At 40.7% G+C, this 20,870-nt stretch overlaps 1 protein-coding gene across 1 annotated transcript in view; it reads right to left on the bottom strand.

The window, feature by feature from the left end:
- Nucleotides 1-1,363: 1,363 nt before the first annotated feature.
- Nucleotides 1,364-20,870, bottom strand: part of LOC133652230 (transmembrane protein 8B-like) — a 194,468-nt gene continuing 174,961 nt past the window's right edge. Inside the window, exons 13-14 of the mRNA XM_062050745.1 lie at nt 20,294-20,410; nt 1,364-2,079 (exon numbers count right to left, since the gene is read on the bottom strand). Of these exons, the coding sequence (XP_061906729.1) occupies nt 1,744-2,079; nt 20,294-20,410 (453 nt within the window). The 3' untranslated portion in view covers nt 1,364-1,743. The remainder of the gene's footprint in view (nt 2,080-20,293; nt 20,411-20,870) is intronic.

Here is a 20,870-nt window from a genome sequence, read left to right on the forward strand (position 1 = left end):
TTCTATTTTTGGGGGGTTGAAAATATTTTCTAAGACACACGTAAGAAAGAAAAATGTTTGTTTAAAAATTAAAAAAAAAAAAAAAATACAAATCTGCATCAAAAAATGGATTTGAAATAAAATAAAAAATAAAAACGTTTTGGTTGCAAATTGTAATATTTATGGGTTTACTTATACAATTGTAAGACATACATTTAAAGTTAGTTAAAGTTAAAGTACCAATGATTGTCACACACACACTAGGTGTGGCGAAGTCTGTCCTCTGCATTTGACCCATCCCCTTGTTCACCCCCTGGGAGGTGAGGGGAGCAGTGGGCTGCAGCGGTGGCTGAACCGAGGAATCATTTTTGGTGATTTAACCCCCAATTCCAACCCTTGATGCTGAGTGCCAAGCAGGGAGGTAATGGGTCCCATTTTTATAGTCTTTGGTATGACTCAGCTGGGGTTTGAACTCACAACCTACCGATCTCAGGGCAGACACTCTAACCACTAGGCCACTGAGTAGGTGGCCGTAATTGTCTTAAAAAATATATTTAAAAATTGGATATTGCGACCAAAGGGTTTTTTTGTGTTGAAAATATTTTTCTTTTTTTACGACGTGTATGGAAAAAAATGTGTTTCTTTAAAAAGATAAATAAATATAAAGCCAAAAACTGCAGTTGCAATAAAAACAAACATAAAAACAGGTTTTGGTTGCAAATTTCAATATTTTGGGGTTTACTTTAAAAAAATAAATACAATTAAAACACAGATTTCTCTCCGTATGTGTCTTAAAAAAGATATTTAACCCCCCAAAAATACTTTGTAATAAAAAATAAGAAACAAAAACAACATTTTGTTTGGTTGCATAAAAGACCCACATTTCTCTCCATATTTGTCTTAAAAATTATATTTAACCCAACAAATTGGATATTTGCAACCAAAGCTTGTTTTTGTTTCTTTTTGTAATTGCAAATCCATTTTTTGCGTTGAAAATATTTTTCTTCTTAAAACACAACTATGGAAAAAAATGTGATTAAAAAAAAAAAAAAAGATTTTCAACCCCTCAAATATACTTTGTAATCAAACATTAGAAACAAAAACAAGTTTTGGTTGCAAACATTTTGTTTGGTTGCATAAAAGACCCAAATTTCTCTGCATATTTGTCTTAAAAATTATATTTAACCCAACAAATTGGATATTTGCAACCATAGCTTGTTTTTGTTTCTTTTTTTATTTGCAAATCCATTTTTTGTGTTGAAAATATTTTTCTTCTTAAAACACAACTATGGAAAAAAATGTGATTAAAAAAAAAAAAAAAAAGATTTTCAACCCCTCAAATATACTTTGTAATCAAACATTAGAAACAAAAACAAGTTTTGGTTGCAAACATTTTGTTTGGTTGCATAAAAGAGGCCGTTTTCTCTCCGTACTTACGAGGATGGGAGATTTGCCAGGAAAGCGCCACATTTCAGGCTTGCTGCGCGTAATGACGGACTTCAATCAAAGGGCCAGTTTTTCACTCAAGCCCACTTTTCCAGAACATCAGCGTGCGTCCTAAAGTAACCTTTAACCTCAGCGCAACGTAAATCTTTGTGGACGCCAGTCAAACAGCGGGGAGGGGCGTGGCTTGACGGGGAGAAAAGGATATCAAAGTGTTGTTCAAGTTGCGTGGCTTGTCTTCCCGTGAGTGAACGTCCGAGTAAAAGAAGGCAATGGAGTATCAGTAAGGTAACAGGAGTGAGTGTGAGGGGGCGGAGTATATCAGCTGGTGCAGATGCTGTTTATGGTGATGATGGCCGGGTCCACCAGGCCCAGTTCCTCGTGCTCGTTGACGCACAGCTGGTAGCCACAGCCTCGCCGGCGCTTCAGCGGCGTCACCTTGGCGTCGGGCTTGGCGCGAGGCGGCAGCAGGAAACCAACGCTGCCGGCGATCAGCATGTGCCAGATGCTGTGGATGTAGAAGTAGTTCTCCTCCGTCTCCACGAAGGCGTAGAGCGCCACTGCCGATGTGGCGATGGCCGCGCCCGGGAAGAGGAAGAAGGCCCAGCGCTTCCAGGTGGGCGGGTAGCATCGCCGTCGGCGGACAGTGCGCACCGTCTGAAGGAACAAAAAGACACGTTTTCATTGGTCCACAATACAATTATCAAACAATATTTGTGTCCTATGTTTGGCTGGAGACATTTACACCAAGAAACTTTCCCCTAAGAGTGTCAGAGCTTTTCTTCCTGTCACGCACACTGTATCTCTAAGCTTACTTTAAATTTTAAACTTACTTAAAAACAATCTGTTCACCTATTTTGTTGTTGTTTATTAGCTTAAACAAGTAACCACAGATTATCTTTAGTAAGATAAATGAAGGTTTAAGAGTACATATATTGTAGTCATTCACTAAGCTTACTTGAAATGTTTAAACTTACTTAAAAACAACCTGTTTACCTCACTTTTAGTTGTTTATTAGTTTAAACAAGTAACCATAGTTTGTCTTTAAATTATTTAAAAACAATCTGTTCACCTAACTTTTAGTTGTTTATTAGTTTAAACAAGTAACCATAGATTGTCTTTAGTAAGATAAGTGAAGGTCAAATCATACATTTACTTGTAGTCATTACCCAAACTTACTTGAAATGTTTTAAAATTATTTAAAAACAATATGTTTACCTAACTTTTTGTTGTTTATTATTTTAAACAAGTAACCGTAGATTTTCTTTAAATTATTTAAAAACAATCTGTTCACCTAACTTTTAGTTTTATATTATTTTAAACAAGTAACCATAGATCGTCTTTAGTACGCTAAATGAAGATCTAAGAGTGCATTTACTTGTAGTCATTCACTGAACTTACTTAAAGTTGTTAAACTTACTTAAAACAATTTGTTTACCTACCTTTTACCAGTTTATTAGTTTAAACAAGTAACCATAGATTGTTTTTAGTAAGATAAGTGAAGGTCAAAGCGTACATTTACTTGTAGTCATTACCGAAACTTACTTGAAATGTTTTAAAATTATTTAAAAACAATAAGTTTACCTAATTTTTAGTTGTTTATTATTTTAAACAAGTAACCATAGATTGTCTTTAGTAAGATAAATGAAGGTCTAAGAGTACATTTACTTGTAGTCATTCACTAAGCTTACTTGAAATGTTTAAACTTACTTAAAAACAATCTGTTTACCCCACTTTTAGTTGTTTATTAGTTTAAAAAAGTAACCATAGATTGTTTTAAGTAAGATAAATGAAGGTCAAAGCGTACATTTACTTGTAGTCATTCCCTAAACTTACTTGAAATGTTTTAAAATTATTTAAAAACAATATGTTTACCTAACTTTTAGTAGTTTATTACAAACCCTGTTTCCATATGAGTTGGGAAATGGTGTTAGATGTAAATATAAATGGAATACAATGATTTGCAAATCATTTTCAACCCATATTCAGTTGAATATGCTACAAAGACAACATATTTGATGTTCAAACTGATAAACATGTTTTTTTTGCAAATAATCATTAACTTTAGAATTTGATGCCAGCAACACTGTTATGTACGGACTAAGGGGAGGTGACGGCTCAGACACCAGGGGGCAGTATATACAAAGATTTATTATATATAAAGTATATATACTGTATAATAATAATACAATAATAATATTAACCAAAAGGAAATGGAGTGTGACAAAATCCAAGAGTGTGTATGGTGTAAGACTATGTGTAGTATTTATCTGGAACGTTTTACCGTAAATGTTGGAGGTGCGTGTTGGGAGGAGCGGTGCTGTCAAACAGGGGGCAAGGCAGGCAGGGATGTCCAAGGGCGGAAGCGTGGTCGAGAGGCAGGAGCGAGTCGTCGTAGTCCGGGGACGAGCGAGGAGTCGAGAACCAGGAAGCGCGGGGGGAGCAGGGAAGATCCGGGAGCACAAGACGCACAGCTTGACTCGGGGATGCACACAGGGAATGAACACCAACAGGAGATTATATTCCGGCGCCGGCATGCCAAATTGTCCAGGCTTATGTAGGCAGCTTCTTCATTACAGGCAGGTGTGCCGATTGCCGGTAATTGATTGCAGCTGGCAGAAGCTGCAGGGCGGAGACGCGCGCAGCGCGTCCCTGGATGTGCACCGTGGCCGTGGGCGTGTCCCGAGGTGCTTGCAGTACGCAAGGATGAGGGCGCATTCCAATGCGCCCAGGTCGTGACAGTATCCCCCTCCTTATGGACAGCTCCCAGATGTCCTATAGCTGGAACCAACAGAAACACGGAAACAAAAGTCAAGGGAGGGCGGAGGGGCGAATTGGAGGTGGGTCGCCGGCCCAAGTGTCCCCGAATCCACCGGGGACGAGTCTGGTGGCGGCGGCGAGAAGAACGCCGCTGAGGCGGACGACCAAGGAACGGCCACCCTCTTGGCCGTCGGGAAGGCGGACGCAAGTGGTGCCATGATGCGTCTCGCCGGGGACGAGGAGGTGACATCGGAGGCAAAGAGGATGATGTCATCGGCAGCGTGGAAGCGACAGACATCGGCGGCGAGGAAGCGGCAGATGTCATCGGTGACGTGGAAGTGGCAGACATCATCGGCGGGGCAGGCGAGGAAGACGTCGTCTGCAATGCAGGCATGGATGCAGCAGGCGTTGTCGGCGCCGGAGACGAGGACGGCTGAGGATCAGGACGAGGTGCTGAGGTCGACGCTGCAGGCCGAGGGGCAGAGGTCGAGGCCAGCCTGGAAGCCGGCGGAGACGCAGGAGTCAGCCTGGAAGCTGGTGCTAGCTCGGAGGCTAGTTTGGGGACAGGTGCTAGCTCGGAGGCTAGTTCGGGGACAGGTGCTAGCTCGGAGGCTAGTTCGGGGACAGGTGCTAGCTCGGACGCTAGCTCGGGGTCAGGTGCTAGCTCGGACGCTAGCTTGGGTTCAGGTGCTAGCTCGGACGCTAGCTCAGGGACGAGTGCTAACTCGGATGCTAGCCAGGGGACTGGTGGCTGCGGCTGGGAAAAGCAGAAAACAGGTGGTATTTTTCTGGCAGGGGGTAGAATGTCTGGGTGCAGCTGTGCTACCACATCAGCACAGCCACCAGTGCTAAAATGAAAGAGTGATGGTATTGGTCTGGTAGGGGGTAGCCTGGCTGGATGCAGCACCACATCAGCACACAGCCACCAGTACTACCCCCCCCCCCCCCCCCCCCCCCTCTGAACGCGGATGCCAGACGCTTCCAGCTGACTGAGGAACAGTCACTAAGGGTGGGAGGTGGGTGGCCACGCGGCGGGTAAATTATTCCATCCCCATATTGGAGTTAAACAGTCCCTTGAAGGAGTGTTGAGGAGGGCTAGAAAAATTGTCCTGGGTGGAGGTAAAAGAAAAAGGCATCCTGAGAGGGGCAGCAAGAAAAAAATAATGGAGAGAAAGAAAAAAAAAAAAAGTCACTGGGGTAGGGGCTAAAGTCACTGGGGGCGGGGCTAAGGAACTGTGCCGTCAGGTCCCTAATCAATTGGCCGGAATATACTGTTATGTACGGACTAAGGGGAGGTGACTGCAAACATACACCAGGGGGAAGTATATACAAAGATTTATTATATATAAAGTATATATATAATAATAATACAATAATAATATTAACCAAAAGGAAATGGAGTGTGACAAAATCCAAGAGTGTGTATGGTGTAAGACTATGTGTAGTATTTATCTGGAACGTTTTACCGTAAATGTTGGAGGTGCGTGTTGGGAGGAGCGGTGCTGTCAAACAGGGGGCAAGGCAGGCAGGGATGTCCAAGGGCGGAAGCGTGGTCGAGAGGCAGGAGCGAGTCGTCGTAGTCCGGGGACGAGCAAGGAGTCGAGAACCAGGAAGCGCGGGGGGAGCAGGGAAGATCCGGGAGCACAAGACGCACAGCTTGACTCGGGGATGCACACAGGGAATGAACACCAACAGGAGATTATATTCCGGCGCCGGCATGCCAAATTGTCCAGGCTTATGTAGGCAGCTTCTTCATTACAGGCAGGTGTGCCGATTGCCGGTAATTGATTGCAGCTGGCGGAAGCTGCAGGGCGGAGACGCGCGCAGGGCGGAGACGCGCGCAACGCGTCCCTGGATGTGCGCCGTGGCCGTGGGCGTGTCCCGAGGTGCTTGCAGTGCGCAAGGATGAGGGCGCATTCCAATGCGCCCAGGCCGTGACAAACACGTGACAAAGAAGTTGGGAAAGGTGGCAATAAATACTGATAAAGTTGAGGAATGCTCATCAAACACTTATTTGGAACATCCCACAGGTGAACAGGGAATTTGGGAACAGGTGGGTGCCATGATTGGGTATAAAAGTAGATTTCATGAAATGCTCAGTCATTCACAAACAAGGATGGGGCGAGGGTCACCACTTTGTCAACAAATGCATGAGCAAATTGTTGAACAGTTTAAGAAAAACCTTTCTCAACCAGCTATTGCAAGGAATTTAGGGATTTCACCATCTACGGTCCGTAATATCAGCAAAGGGTTCAGAGAATCTGGAGAAATCACTGCACGTAAGCAGCTAAGCCTGTGACCTTCGATCCCTCAGGCTGTACTGCATCAACAAGCGACATTCACTACGCTTATTTAAAACAATTTGTTTACCTAACTTGTAGTAGTTTATTAGTTTAAACAAGTAACCATAGATTGCCTTTAGTAAGATAAATGAAGGTTTAAGAGTAAATTTACTTTTACTCATTCACTAAGCTGACTTGAAGTTTTAAACATACTTAAAAACAATCTGTTTACCTAACTTTTAGTTGTTTATTAGTTTAAACAAGTAACCATAGATTGTCTTTAGTAAGATAAATGAAGCTCTAAGAGTACATTTACTTGTAGTCATTCACTAAGCTTACTTGAAATGTTTTAAAAGTATTTAAAAACAATCTGTTCACCTAACTTTTAGTTGTTTATTAGTTTAACTTGAATTTGGCTTGGAAGTTTACTTTAAAAAAATGAGGCAATCGGTTTCCCGACTTTTTTGAAGCAAACTGAATAAGTTAGAATTTACAGTGTGGAGGACATCCTAAACATGCAGATACTTATTTTTTGCTGATAGACATCTGACATCAGTATCGCATTAGGACGCCAGTAATTGTCATGTCTACAAGGAGACTATTCAAACTGTAAATGTGTGTCCAACAGCTTTGTAAAAACCAGTAAGCGAGGGAGCAATAATAAAAAAACATTCTGGTTTATTTTCATGGAAAACGCTCCTGCATGGTGAATTTAACGAGCATCAAATATTCAAGCTGCAGGAGGAGCTTTAAGCGTCCTCTCAAGTCCACAAAGTGATCGTGGTCACGGCGGTCTGATGGATGTTGCAAGTTGCAACACCGCACCTCGGCCGCCGTTAAACCTAATTAATTCCGTTATTTGTGCGTTGTTGTTCTCCTGCGTTGCGTCGTAATGTCACTTTAGCTTTAATACGGAATATTCTCATCCACTTATAAGCGCCCCGGAAAGGCTATAAAACGCTGAGCTGGCATATTTTTCATTTCTCTCTGAACGCCAGCTACAGAATGCTTGATTACTGCATTTCCTTTTTATTCCCACTTCATAAGCGCTGATCACTCGCCTTGTTTTCCTCCCAAGGCGTGAAGGTATGTATTGTGGAGACGGATGGAAGTGAGCAGAATAATGTGGAGAGTTCCAGCTGGGAAATTGTGATGAAATTACCAAGTGGGAATAAAGTCATAATTCATGTGGAGCCAAGTGGAGACATACTTGACAGTCTGGACTAGAGTTGTCCCCATACCAATATTTAGGTACCGGTACCAAAATGTATTTCGATACTTTTCAATACTTTTCTAAATAAAGGGGACCACAAAAAATGTCACTATTGGTTTTATTTTAACAAAAAATCTTACGGTACATTAAACATTTGTTTCTTATTGCAAATTTGTTCTTAAATAAAATAGTGAACATACTAGAAAACTTGTCTTTTCGTAGTAAGTAAACAAACAAAGACTCCTAATTAGTCTGCTGACGTATGCAGTAACATATTGTGTCATTTATCATTCCATCATTTTGTCAACATTATGAGGAACAAGCTGTAAAAATGGATTATTAATCCACTTGTTAATTCACTGTTAATATCTGTTTATTTTCTGTTTCAACATGTTCTATATACACTTCTGTTAAAATGTAATAATCACTTATTCTTCTCTTCTTTGATACTTTACATTAGTTTTGGATGATACCACAAATTTAGGTATCGATCCGATACCAAGTAGTTACAGGATCATACATTGGTCATAATCAAAGTCCTCATGTGTCCGGGACGTATTTCCTGAGTTTATAAACATATAATCCATCCATCCATTTTCTACCGCTTGTCCCTTTCGGGGTTGCAAGGGATGCTGGAGCCTATCACAGATAATGAATTTTAAAAAAAGGAAAAAAGATTTTGTGACGATAAAAATTATCGATGTAATCATAGTAGTATCGACTAGATACACTATTGTACTTGGTATCATTACAGTGGATGTTGTAGGTTGTGAGTTCAAACCCCGGCCGAGTCATACCAAAGACTATAAAAATGGGAGCCATTAACTCCCTGCTTGACACTCAGCATCAAGGGTTGGAATTGGGGGTTAAATCACCAACAATTATTCCAGGGCGCGGCTAACCGCTGCTGCTCACTGCTTACCTCCCCTCCCAGGGGGTGATCAAGGGTGATGGGTCAAATGCAGAGAATAATTTCGCCACACCTAGTGTGTGTGTGACAATCATTGGTACTTTAACTTTAACTTTAACTTTTAGGTGTAGATCCACCCATGGCATTTGTTTACATTAAGGAGAGCTAGCTTGCTGTTAGCGGTGAGCTATTGTATCCTCCTAGGGTGTGTAGTGAATCATGTTTAGCTATTCCTCGCCCTGCAGTGATAATGTAACTTGTAAGAAACTTACTTTATTTTTTTGCCATGGAGGCCAGGATTATTGATTTAGAAGTAGCTAAAACACTCCCAACTGTGGATGGATGTTAACTGCTACCTAGCTAGCCATGTCTTAAAGCACCTCTTCCTGAGGGCGTTTCAGTGTTATAACTTCACCTTTATCTTTACTTTTTAGGCCAAAATGCGTCCGTTCTCCCTTTTCTGTCTACACCATGTGTCTGCTTGTAAGTACTCCGTGTGTGCGCGCTGCCGAACATGCTCCACTGCTCGTAAAACCAGCAATGAAAAAAATTCATGAATGGGGAACCGCTACTTTTTAAACAGAGTATAGTACCATTTTTGATTCATTAGTAGCGCGATACTATACTAGTACTGGTATACCGTACAACCCTAGTCTAGACTGGAACGCTATGAATTAGAGAGTTTGGCAGTTTGGCAGATTTAGACCTCGATGCGCGCGACACTTCCTGCCCTCCACTCGACTGATCTAACTCGGTTATGTCTAGAAGCGTTCACGATGGCCGCCGCCTCCGCAGAGTTCAAATAAAGGCGTCGCGAGTCGGAGGAGAGACTGGAAGCAGACTGATCCACAAAGCGTCACACAGCCAAAGTGCTTTAACGCCACGACATTATCACTCAATCCCAGCCTGTCGGTGTGTGCTTTATTGTCGCGGCAACATCTGAGTGACTATCTGTCACGGCCGTAATCAGCGCAGACGCAAGGCGTGCACGTCTACTCTGCAGATATCATCGCTGGGTATCGCCCCGCATTTGCATTTGACATGTGTCAGACAACAAATGTCTGTTATCGCCAGCTGAACTGCAGCCGCTTGAAGAAAAGCTGCTGAATGCTAACATTTACTAGCGAGCATCAATCCATCACAGCTTCCACTGTCACAGATCTCTGCCTCAGAAGTCCAACAAAAGAATGACGTTACACACATTCAGCTAAGTAAGCGTCTAACAATTAACTGTGTGTGTCTTGCTTCTTATTTGTGATGGCAAAAAATAAAGTCAAATTTATTTTTTTAACCACACAAATTTCTTGCCATACTTCCAAAAAAATACATTCAAAAATGTTCAACCCTACACAAATGGATGTTTGAAAACAAAACATGTTTTTGTTTGTTTATTTATTTATTTATTTTTTATTGCAAATCCATTTTTTGGAGTTTAAAATATTTTATTTTATTTTAAAAAAAAAAGTCCTACAGAGTTTTCTGTCTCAAAAGTCTAACAAAATAATGATAAGTGAGCGTCTAAGAATGAACTCTGAGTGTTTTGCTTCTTCTTTGTGATGTCAAGAATAAAATGTACTTTTTTTTTTAACGATACAAATTGCTCTCCATACTAGTCTTAAAAAAAGATTTTTAACTAAAAAAAAAAATGATGTTTGCAAACAAAACTTGTTTTGGTTACTTTTTATGATTGCAAAACTATTTTGTGGGATTAAAAAAATAAAATAAAATAAAATGTTGTATATATATATATATATATATATATATATATATATATATATATATATATATATATATATATATATATATATATATATATATATATATATATATATACTGTATACTGTATATATATATATATATGCATGTTTGGCAACACTAAATTGGCCCTAGTGTGTGAATGTGAGTGTGAATGTTGTCTGTCTATCTGTGTTGGCCCTGCAATGAGGTGGCGACTTGTCCAGGGTGTACCCCGCCTTCCGCCCGATTGCAGCTGAGATAGGCTCCAGCGCCCTATATATATATATATATATATATATATATAGATGATTGGCAACACTAAATTGGCCCTAGTGTGTGAATAGGAGTGTGAATGTTGTCTGTCTATCTGTGTTGGCCCTGTGATGGGTGTACGGCGCCTTCCGCCCGAATGCAGCTGAGATAGGCTCCAGCACCCCCCGCGACCCCGAAAGGGACAAGCAGTAGAAAATGGATGGATGGATATATGTATGTATATATACGCATATATATAAATGTATACGTTTATATACATGTGTATGTATGACGTATGTATATATATATTTATATATATACACATATTTGTATATATATATACACTACCGTTCAAAAGTTTGGGGTCACATTGAAATGTCCTTATTTTTGAAGGAAAAGCACTGTACTTTTCAATGAAGATAACTTTAAACTAGTCTTAACTTTAAAGAAATACACTCTATACATTGCTAATGTGGTAAATGACTATTCTAGCTGCAAATGTCTGGTTTTTGGTGCAATATCTACATAGGTGTATAGAGGCCCATTTCCAACAACTATCACTCCAGTGTTCTAATGGTACAATGTTTTTGCTCATTGGCTCAGAAGGCTAATTGATGATTAGAAAACCCTTGTGCAATCATGTTCACACATCTGAAAACAGTTTAGCTCGTTACAGAAGCTACAAAACTGACCTTCCTTTGAGCAGATTGAGTTTCTGGAGCATCACATTTGTGGGGTCAATTAAACGCTCAAAATGGCCAGAAAAAGAGAACTTTCATTTGAAACTCGACAGTCTATTCTTGTTCTTAGAAATTAAGGCTATTCCACAAATTTGTTTGGGTGACCCCAAACTTTTGAACGGTAGTGTATATATATGTATGTATGTATGTATGTATGTGTACATATATATATATATATATATATATATATATATATATATATATATATATATATATATATATATATATATATATATATATATATATATATATATATATATATATATATCTATACACACACACACACACATACATACATACATATGTATATAAATAAATTATTTATATATATATATATATATATATATATATATATATATATATATATATATATATATATATATATATATATATATATATATATATATATATACGTATATATATATATATATATATATATATATATATATATATATATATATATATATATATATATATATATATATATATATATGCACACAAATTCAGCTGAGTGAGCATCTAAGAATGAACTCTGTGTGTCTTTTTCTTTGTGATGGCAAAGAATAAAGTGAATTAATTCCATTATTTTAATAAATGTGGAAATGTATTGAACTGTTTATTATTACAAATGCACTGTTTTTAAAAGTCGCATATTTAGTGAAACAAAAAGAAATGCAAAACTGCATCAATATACATAAAATAAGGATCAAAAATCGCTTTTTAATCGAATTGTGAGGTAACCAAAAATTCCCGCCTCTATTATTACTACTGCCTGTGACAAAACACGCCGTCTCCTATTTCTGGCACAAAAAGCTGAAGGTGCTGCGATCCAACTTCCGCGGTGTCTCTCCAGTCTACAAAACTCCCACACTCATCGACGCAACGTTTTCTCCCAGGAAGCCACACGCTGTGTTTCCTCCGACTTCTGTCAGGCGTCTTTTTTTCGGGCTGAACGAGTGTTTTTCTTCCTGGGCCTGGTCTCGGTGCACGGAGCACATCATGTCTGCGAGACGTGTCGGTGGAAGCAGGCATGTGATTTGAACTTAATGAAAAAGACTGAAAATAGGCCGGGGGTGTGGGTGCCGCAGATCCCTAGCCAGGCCAGGGCAGTGCTAAGCTAACTTCATTTATCTGAATAGTAATTTGTTATTTATTGAACAAAATAATCGATAAGATTACCTGATTACTAAAATAATCAATAGCTGCAGCCCTGCTGGGTTCTGTGCGTGTTTCTTCCTTGGTGCTGTGTGATATTAATATATATATATATATATATATATATATATATATATATATATATATATATATATATATATATATATATATATATATATATACTACTACTATACAGTATTTACAACCTTACTCGTGTTCACTTCACAGCCACAGATGGTTCATCAAGTTATTTACATTATTTACACATTACTTTGTCTGTTTCAGTCACTATGTTATTTAGTCACTACAGTATTTGCAACTTGTGTTGACATCCACAGGAACCACATTGGTTAGCCTACTCTATACAGTATTTACAACCTTACTAGTGTTCACTTCACATCCACAGATGGTTCATCTAGTTATTGACATTATTTACACATTACTTTGTCTGTTTCAGTCACTGTTATTTAGTCACTACAGTAATTACAACTTGTGTTGACATCCACAGGAACCACATGGGTTAGCCTGCTCTATACAGTATTTACAACCTCACTAGTGTTCACTTCACAACCACAGATGGTTCATCTAGTTATTGACATTATTTACACATTACTTTGTCTGTTTCAGTCACTATGTTGTTTAGTCACTACAGTAATTGCAACTTGTGTTGACATCCACAGGAACCACATGGGTTAGCCTACTCTATACAGTATTTATAACCTCACTAGTGTTCACTTCACAACCACAGATGGTTCATCTAGTTATTGACATTATGTACACATTACTGTGTCTGTTTCAGTCACTATGTTATTTAGTCACTACAGTAATTACAACTAGTGTTCACATCCACAGGAACACCTACAGGTGAACAGGCTAATTGGGAACAGGTGGGTGCCATGATTGGGTATAAAAGCAGCTTCCATGAAATGCTCAGTCATTCACAAACAAAGATGAGGCGAGGGTCACCACTTTGTGAACAAATGCTTGAGCAAATTGTCCAACAGTTTCAGAACAACATTTCTCAACCAGCTATTGCAAGGAATTTAGGGATTTCACCATCTACGGTCCGTAATATCATCAAAAGTATCAGAGAATCTGGAGAAATCACTGCACGTAAGCAATTATATTACGGACCTTCGATCCCTCAGGGGGTACTGCATCAAAAAGCGACATCAGTGTGTAAAGGATATCACCACATGGGCTCAGGAACACTTTAGAAAACCACTGTCAGTAACTACAGTAACTACAGTTTGCTAGTTAAAACTCTACTATGCAAAGATGTTTTAGTGTTTAAATAATTGAAAAATTATCAACAGAGTTGACATAAATACATACATTTCATCCAGTTATTGACATTATTTACACATTACGTTTTAGTCACTATGTTATTTAGTTACTACAGTAATTAAAAATGGAACCACATGGGTTAGCCTACTCTATACAGTATTTACAACCTTACTAGTGTTCACTTCAAAGCCTCAGATGGTTCATCTAGTTATTTACATGATTTACACATTACTTTGTCTGTTTCAGTCACTATGTTATTTAGTCACTACAGTAATTACAACTTGTGTTGACATCCACAGGAACCACATGGGTTAGTATACTCTATACACTATTTACAACCTTACTAGTGTCCACTTCACAGCCACAGATGGTTCATCTAGTTATTGACATTATTTACACATTACTTTGTCTGTTTCAGTCACTATGTTGTTTAGTCACTATAGTAATTACAACTTGTGTTGACATCCACAGGAACCACATGGGTTAGCCTACTCTATACAGTATTTACAACCTTACTAGTTTTCACTTCACAGCCACAGATGGTTCATCTAGTTATCGAAATTTTTTACACATTACTTTGCTTCATTCACACATTAATTTGGCATTTTTGCTTCGATTATTACCTATTCTGTGTTATATAGATAGAATATAATATAATATAATGGACTTTATTGTCATTATATTTGCATATAACGAGATTAAGGACTCCAATTTAAGGTGCAGTAGTGGGAACAAATATGGGGTGAAAATAAATTACACAACAGGTAATAAAGAAAAAACTAACAATTGAAATAAACAGACTACTATCCAATAAAAATAATAAGCAATCCTGTACAATATACAAAACACTATAGAAATACAAAATACTGTACAATATACAGAACAAGACAAGAGTACCGGAGTAATAAATAACAATCAGTGTTGGACGTATTGCACTTGAAGGGTAATATTGCACAGTAGTTTATTAGGGTAGGATATTGTATAGGGGTGAATTATTATTATAAGTTAGAGTTCAAGATGGTGACAGCTCTGGGAAAGAAGCTGTCTCTGAGCCTGTTTGTTCTGGCTCTGATGCACCTGTAGCGCCTACCCGATGGTAGCAGGTCGAACAGGTGGAAGCCAGGGTGTGTGCTGACCTTGGTGATGCTTTTTGCTCTGTTGAGGTCGCGGGAGTTGTGTAAATCCTTCAGGGAGGGGAGGGGGCAGCCGATGATTTTTTGTGCAGACTTTATGACCCTCTGAATCGACTGTTTGTCTGCTTCAGTGCAGCTGGCGTACCGCACTGTTATGCAGTATGTCAGCAGGCTCTCGACAGCCGAGCGATTGAAGGTCACAATCAGCTGCCTCTCCAGTCTGTTCTTCCTCAGCACCCTCAGGAAGTGGAGTCTCCGCTGGGCCTTCCGGATGACCGCAGTTGCATTTTGGGTCCAGGAGAGGTCAGCAGATATGAGGGTGTCGAGGAACTTGAAGGAGCTGACTCTCTCCACCTCCTCGCCGTTGATGTAGAGGGGGCGGTGTTTTTCCTGAAGTCAAAGATGAGTTCCTTGGTTTTTGTGGTGTCCAGTGCCAGATTATTCACTGAACACCACGCTGATAGTTTCAGGACCTCATCTCTGTATGCAGACTCATCCCCCCTGAAATGGGACCCACTACCGTTGTGTCATCGGCGAATTTGATTATTGTGTTATTCGGGTGGGCTGGACTACAGTCATGGGTGTAGAGGGAATACAGCAAAGGGCTCAGCACACAGCCCTGTGGAGAGCCGATGCTGAGTGTGCGGGAGGAGGAGAGATGGGAGCCGAGTTTTACTGTCTGAGGTCGGTTGGTCAGGAAGTCCTTAATCCAAAGACAGGTGGGTGTGGGGAGGCCTAAGTCCAGCAGTTTGGTGACCAGGATGTCTGGAATGATGGTATTGAAGGCGGAGCTATAGTCGATGAAAAGCATCCTGACATAGCTCCCCCGGTGTTCCAGGTGGCTCAGTGCAGAGTGGAGAGCCATGGTTATGGCGTCGTCCGTGGATCTGTTTGCCCGATAGGCAAACTGCTGTGGGTCTAGGGTGGGGGGGAGGCAGGCTTGGATGTTGTGTAAGACCAGCCTCTCAAAGCACTTCATGATGACAGGTGTGAGTGCTACTGGGCTATAGTCGTTGAGGTTGTTTGTTGCAGCTTTCTTGGGTACCGGGATAATTGTGGCGGATTTAAGACAGGGTGGGATCAGTGCCTGTGCCAAGGAGAGGTTGAAGAGGACGGTGATAATGTAGGAGAGCTGGTCAGCACATGCTTTGAGCACCTTCCCGGGTACACCGTCTGGACCAGCCGCCTTCCTGGGGTTCACTGCCTTGAGCACCCGCCTGACCTCGTGCTCCTCAAGAGTGAGTGTGGGAGTGCTGGGGGCTGGGGGGGTTGGGAGGGCTGGGGGTGGTGTGGTTGTGACTGTTTATGATGTCTCAAAGCGAGCAAAGAAGCAGTTCAGCTCCTCTGCCAGCGATACATCCCAGTCCCCGGTTGCTGCGTCACAGCCTTTGTAATTGGTGATGTGCTGTATGCATTGCCACATCTGCCGTGGGTTGTTGCTTGAGAGGTGGTCTTCGATCCTGTCTTTGTAGTCCATCTTGGCTTCCTTGAGTCCTCTCTTCAGGTCAGCACGCGCAGCACTGTATAGAGCACTGCCACCTGACCTGAAGGCGGTGTCGCAGGCTTTGAGGAGCATGCGGACATGGCTTGTCATCTAGGGTTTCTGTTTTGGGTAAACCCGGATGCTTTTTTCCACAGTGACATTGCCGATACTGTACTTTATGTAGGATAGTACCGACTCTGTGTGTGTGGGCAGGTCTTGGTCTTTGAAAACATCCCATGCAGTGTGTGCAAAGCAGTCCTGTAGCTAGGGGAGTGCATCCTCAGGCCGAGTTGTAACGGTCTTTATTATTGCTTTTGTCCTTGATTTGAGGGGGGTGTAGGCAGGGATGAGCAACTAGGAGAGGTGGTCTGACTGGCCTAAGTGGGGGAGGGGGATGGCTCTATATGCCTCTTTGATATTAGAGTAAACATGGTCCAGAGTGTTTCCCCCTCTAGTAGGGCATTTAACATACCGATAAAATTTTGGTAGCACTGTTTTCAGATTGGCTTTATTAAAATCTCCAGCAATAATGTGTGCGCCATTGGGGTGGGCACGTAGCTGTTTGTTTATTGTATTTAGCAGTAGAGAGAGCCATGCTAACATTAGCATCTGGTGGTATGTAAACTGCCGTGATGATTACTACTGTTAGCTCTCTTGGCAGAAAAAAGGGTCTACATTTCCTGACATGAACTTTAGGTCGGGGGAACAGTGACTGTCTATGATAGTGCTGTTATTAGACCATGCGTTATGTACATAAACACAGAGACCACCTCCCCTGCTCTTACCAGAGTCCTCGTTTCGGTCCCGACGTAGCAGCGTGCGGTGTGCTAGCTGCACCGCAGCGTCGGGGATTAGGGGGTGAAGCCAGGTTTCGGAAATGACCAAAAAACAACAGTACTGGAAGTAGCTATTTCCAGCTAGCTCAAGTTTTAGCTCGTCCATTTTGTGAGCGATGGATCTGGCGATGGTGAGGTATATGCTTGGCAGCGGAGGCTTGTGGGGCTGTTTCTTGATTCTCTTCAGGAGACCAGACCGGCAGCCCCGCTTTTGTTTCCTCTCCCTCCGCCACCTGCGTCGCCTGCCGGATCCGATAACAATCCACGCAGATTCCGGCGGTCTCGCTATCTCGTAGGGTATGTTGTGTGAGCGGTGGAAATCGCTCGAAACAGCTATCCTGTGTTGAAAACCAATGTCCAGTAGGTTTTGACGACTGTGTTGTGTCGCGAAGGTAGACAGACATAACTAAAACAATATAAAACATAAAAGGAAGCACCGAAAGTGGGAACTGTAAGCGGCTGTGTCCGTGCGCGCCGCCATCTGAACATAAACATATGTCATATGTTGTATGTTGCACAATTGCACCAAGAAAAATTCCTATTTTGAGAGCCTGTTCTCAAACAATGGCAATAATAACTATTCTGATTCTAATTCTGATGGCTCTGACATTAGCATTCCTGGCGAATTTCTGAGCAGCTTGCATTTTCCTTCTTGTTTCTGCTTTAATGGATTCTGCCTTGGATTTTATAGTAATTTTCTGTCTCTTCGACTCCCTCTCCACATCTAACTGCTCCAAATGCAAAAATTATGCAAACATCAAAAAGAGTACAGGCAATTTTTATTCTATCAGCTAACTTCCTTTATCTGAAAAGCCATTTGTCATTTATAGCATGAAATAACAAATATTTTGCAGTGTTGTTGTTTATGTTTCAAAATTATTCAACTATTCAATGTGAAAATATAAACAGTAGAAATAATGAACAAAATGTCAGCTACAGCTACTGTCTTGTTGTAAAACACCAATGAAAATTAAATGTAGCATTTAGACAGGCTGCACTGTAGCAAAAGTCATCACATGTCTGCTAGGGCTGGGCGACATGGACGAAAAAGTATATCTCGATATATTTTTCCTTAAACTCGATATTTGATATATATCTCGATATATTTTCCGGTGAAAATATACAAATAAAGATATTCATTTTTCAGCAAAATTCACTGTAGTTTTTGGCAGGTATGACAAAGAGACGGATGAAGATTTTAACACACATTGTAGGTTGGGAAAAAAACGAAGAAAAACGGAAAATATTTTTTTATATTTTTACAGAGATGAAAAAGACGAATTTCCGACTATAGACGGAAAAATCACATGCCTGCTGGAAGTACAAGCCAAGACTAATACCCGCAGGCTGCAGAACTTCATAAAAGCCCCTCAGAACTGGTGTACTGGTCAGCTTTTTTTTAGCCATGTGACAGATTATTCTATAAGCATGAGTAACTAAACATGTCCACAACTACAAACCCCAAAAGCAGTGAAGTTGGCACGTTGTGTAAATGGTAAAAAAAAACCCAGAATATTATGATTTGCAAATCCTTTTTAACTTATATTCAATTGAATAGACTGCAAAGACAAGATATTTCATGTTCTAACTGGAAAATGTTGTTTGCAAATATTAACTCATTTGGAATTTGATGCCTGCAACATGTTTAAAAAAAGCTGGCACAAGTGGCAAACCAGACTGATAAAGTTGAGGAATGATCATCAAACACTTATTTGGAACATCCCACAGGTGAACAGGCTAATTGGGAACAGGTGGGTTGCATGATTGGGTATAAAATCAGCTTCCATGAAATGCTCAGTCATTCACAAACAAGGATGGGGCGAGGGTCACCACTTTGTCAACAAATGCGTGTGAAATTGTCCAACAGTTTAAGGACAACTTTTCTCAACCAGCTATTGCAAGGAATTTAGGGATTTCACCATCTACGGTCCGTAATGTCATCAAAAGTTTCAGAGAATCTGGAGAAATCACTGCACGTAAGCGATTATATTACGGACCTTCGATCCCTCAGGGGGTACTGCATCAAAAAGCGACACCAGTGTGTAAAAGATATCACCACATGGGCTCAGGAACACTTCAGAAAACCACTGTCAGTAACTACAGTAACTACTAATTGCTGGTTAAAACTCTACTATGCAAAGCGAATGCCATTTATCAACAACACCCAGAAACGCTGCCTGCTTCGAGGAGCCCGAGCTCATCTAAGAATGACTGATTCAAAGTGGAAAAGTGTTCTGTGGTCTGACGAGTCCACATTTCAAATTGTTTTTGGAAACTGTGGACGTTGTGTCCTCTGGACCAAAGAGGAAAATAACCACCTGGATTGTCATAGGCGCAAAGTTGAAAAGCCAGCATCTGTGATGGTATGGGGGTGTATTAGTGTCCAAGGCATAGGTAACTTACACATCTGTGAAGGCACCATTAATGCTGAAAGGTACATACAGGCTTTGGAGCAACATATGTTGCCATCCAAGCAATGTCCTTTTAAAATTCTGCTTATTTCAGCAAGACAATGCCGAGCCACGTGTTACAACAGCATGGTTTCGTAGTAAAAGAGTGCAGGTACTAGACTGGCCTGCCTGTAGTCCAGACCTGTCTCCCATTGAAAATGTGTGGCGCATTATGAAGCGTAAAATACGACAACTTAAGCTGTACATCAAGCAAGAAAGGGAAAGAATTCCACCTGAAGAGCTTCAAAAATGTGTCTCCTCAGTTCCCAAACGTTTACTGAGTGTTGTTAAAAGGAAAGGCCATGTAACACAGTGGTAAAAATGCCCCTGTGACACATTTTTTTGCAATGTGTTGCTGCCATTAAATTCTAAGTTAAAGATTATTTGCAAAAACAAAATAATTTTCTCAGTATGAACATTAAGTATCTTGTCTTTGCAGTCAATTCAATTGAATATAAGTTGAAAATGATTTGCAAATCATTGTATTCTGTTTATATTTACCATTTACACAACGTGACAACTTCACTGCTTTTGGGTTTTATAAATGATGACTTCATGCAGGCATGTCGTTGCCTCTCGCCTACCTAATAAAAGCATGTACTACATGCACTAGGGAGTAAATATTTGACTTACCCAAGCCACTGCCATGATGCCCAGGGCAAAGAGACTCGGTCCCAGTAGGTTCCACAGACCGTGACGGTCCAGCTGCAAAGCCATGGAAAGGGACATGGCCCCCAGCAAATAAAGCACCTTGATGGGGAACAAAAAAACAGCCAGCATATCCGTCAATGTCGTTTGGAACACTGCGACCACTGAGGCTCAGTTCAAGCAGGTCTGGTGCACGCCGCTAAAGTCCCGCTACAGAGACCAGTTGTCGGAAAATGTGCAGCAGGGGCCATTTGCAGCCCCAAACACATTCTGAAGACAAAATAAAAACAGACACCAAAAAGACCCCAAAAATATGAAATACGATGCTGAAATGCCCGTGCCAAACTTAAACACTAACGTTAGCATGCCAACAGTTAAAATGCGCCAAGTACCAAGTCATCTGACCGAAGTGTATGTAGAAAAAGAAGTTAGCATGTGTCAAGTAGCAAATTGTATGACTCTGAGATGTTCGGCTGCACAATTAAATGTTGGCACGCTAAAGTTAGCATGCTAGAATGCTAACAGGTAACATGTTATATGGTAAATGGTCTGTATATATATA

This window comes from Entelurus aequoreus, linkage group LG06 (assembly GCF_033978785.1).
Source record: "Entelurus aequoreus isolate RoL-2023_Sb linkage group LG06, RoL_Eaeq_v1.1, whole genome shotgun sequence".
In the NCBI taxonomy this organism is placed as follows: Eukaryota; Metazoa; Chordata; class Actinopteri; order Syngnathiformes; family Syngnathidae; genus Entelurus; species Entelurus aequoreus.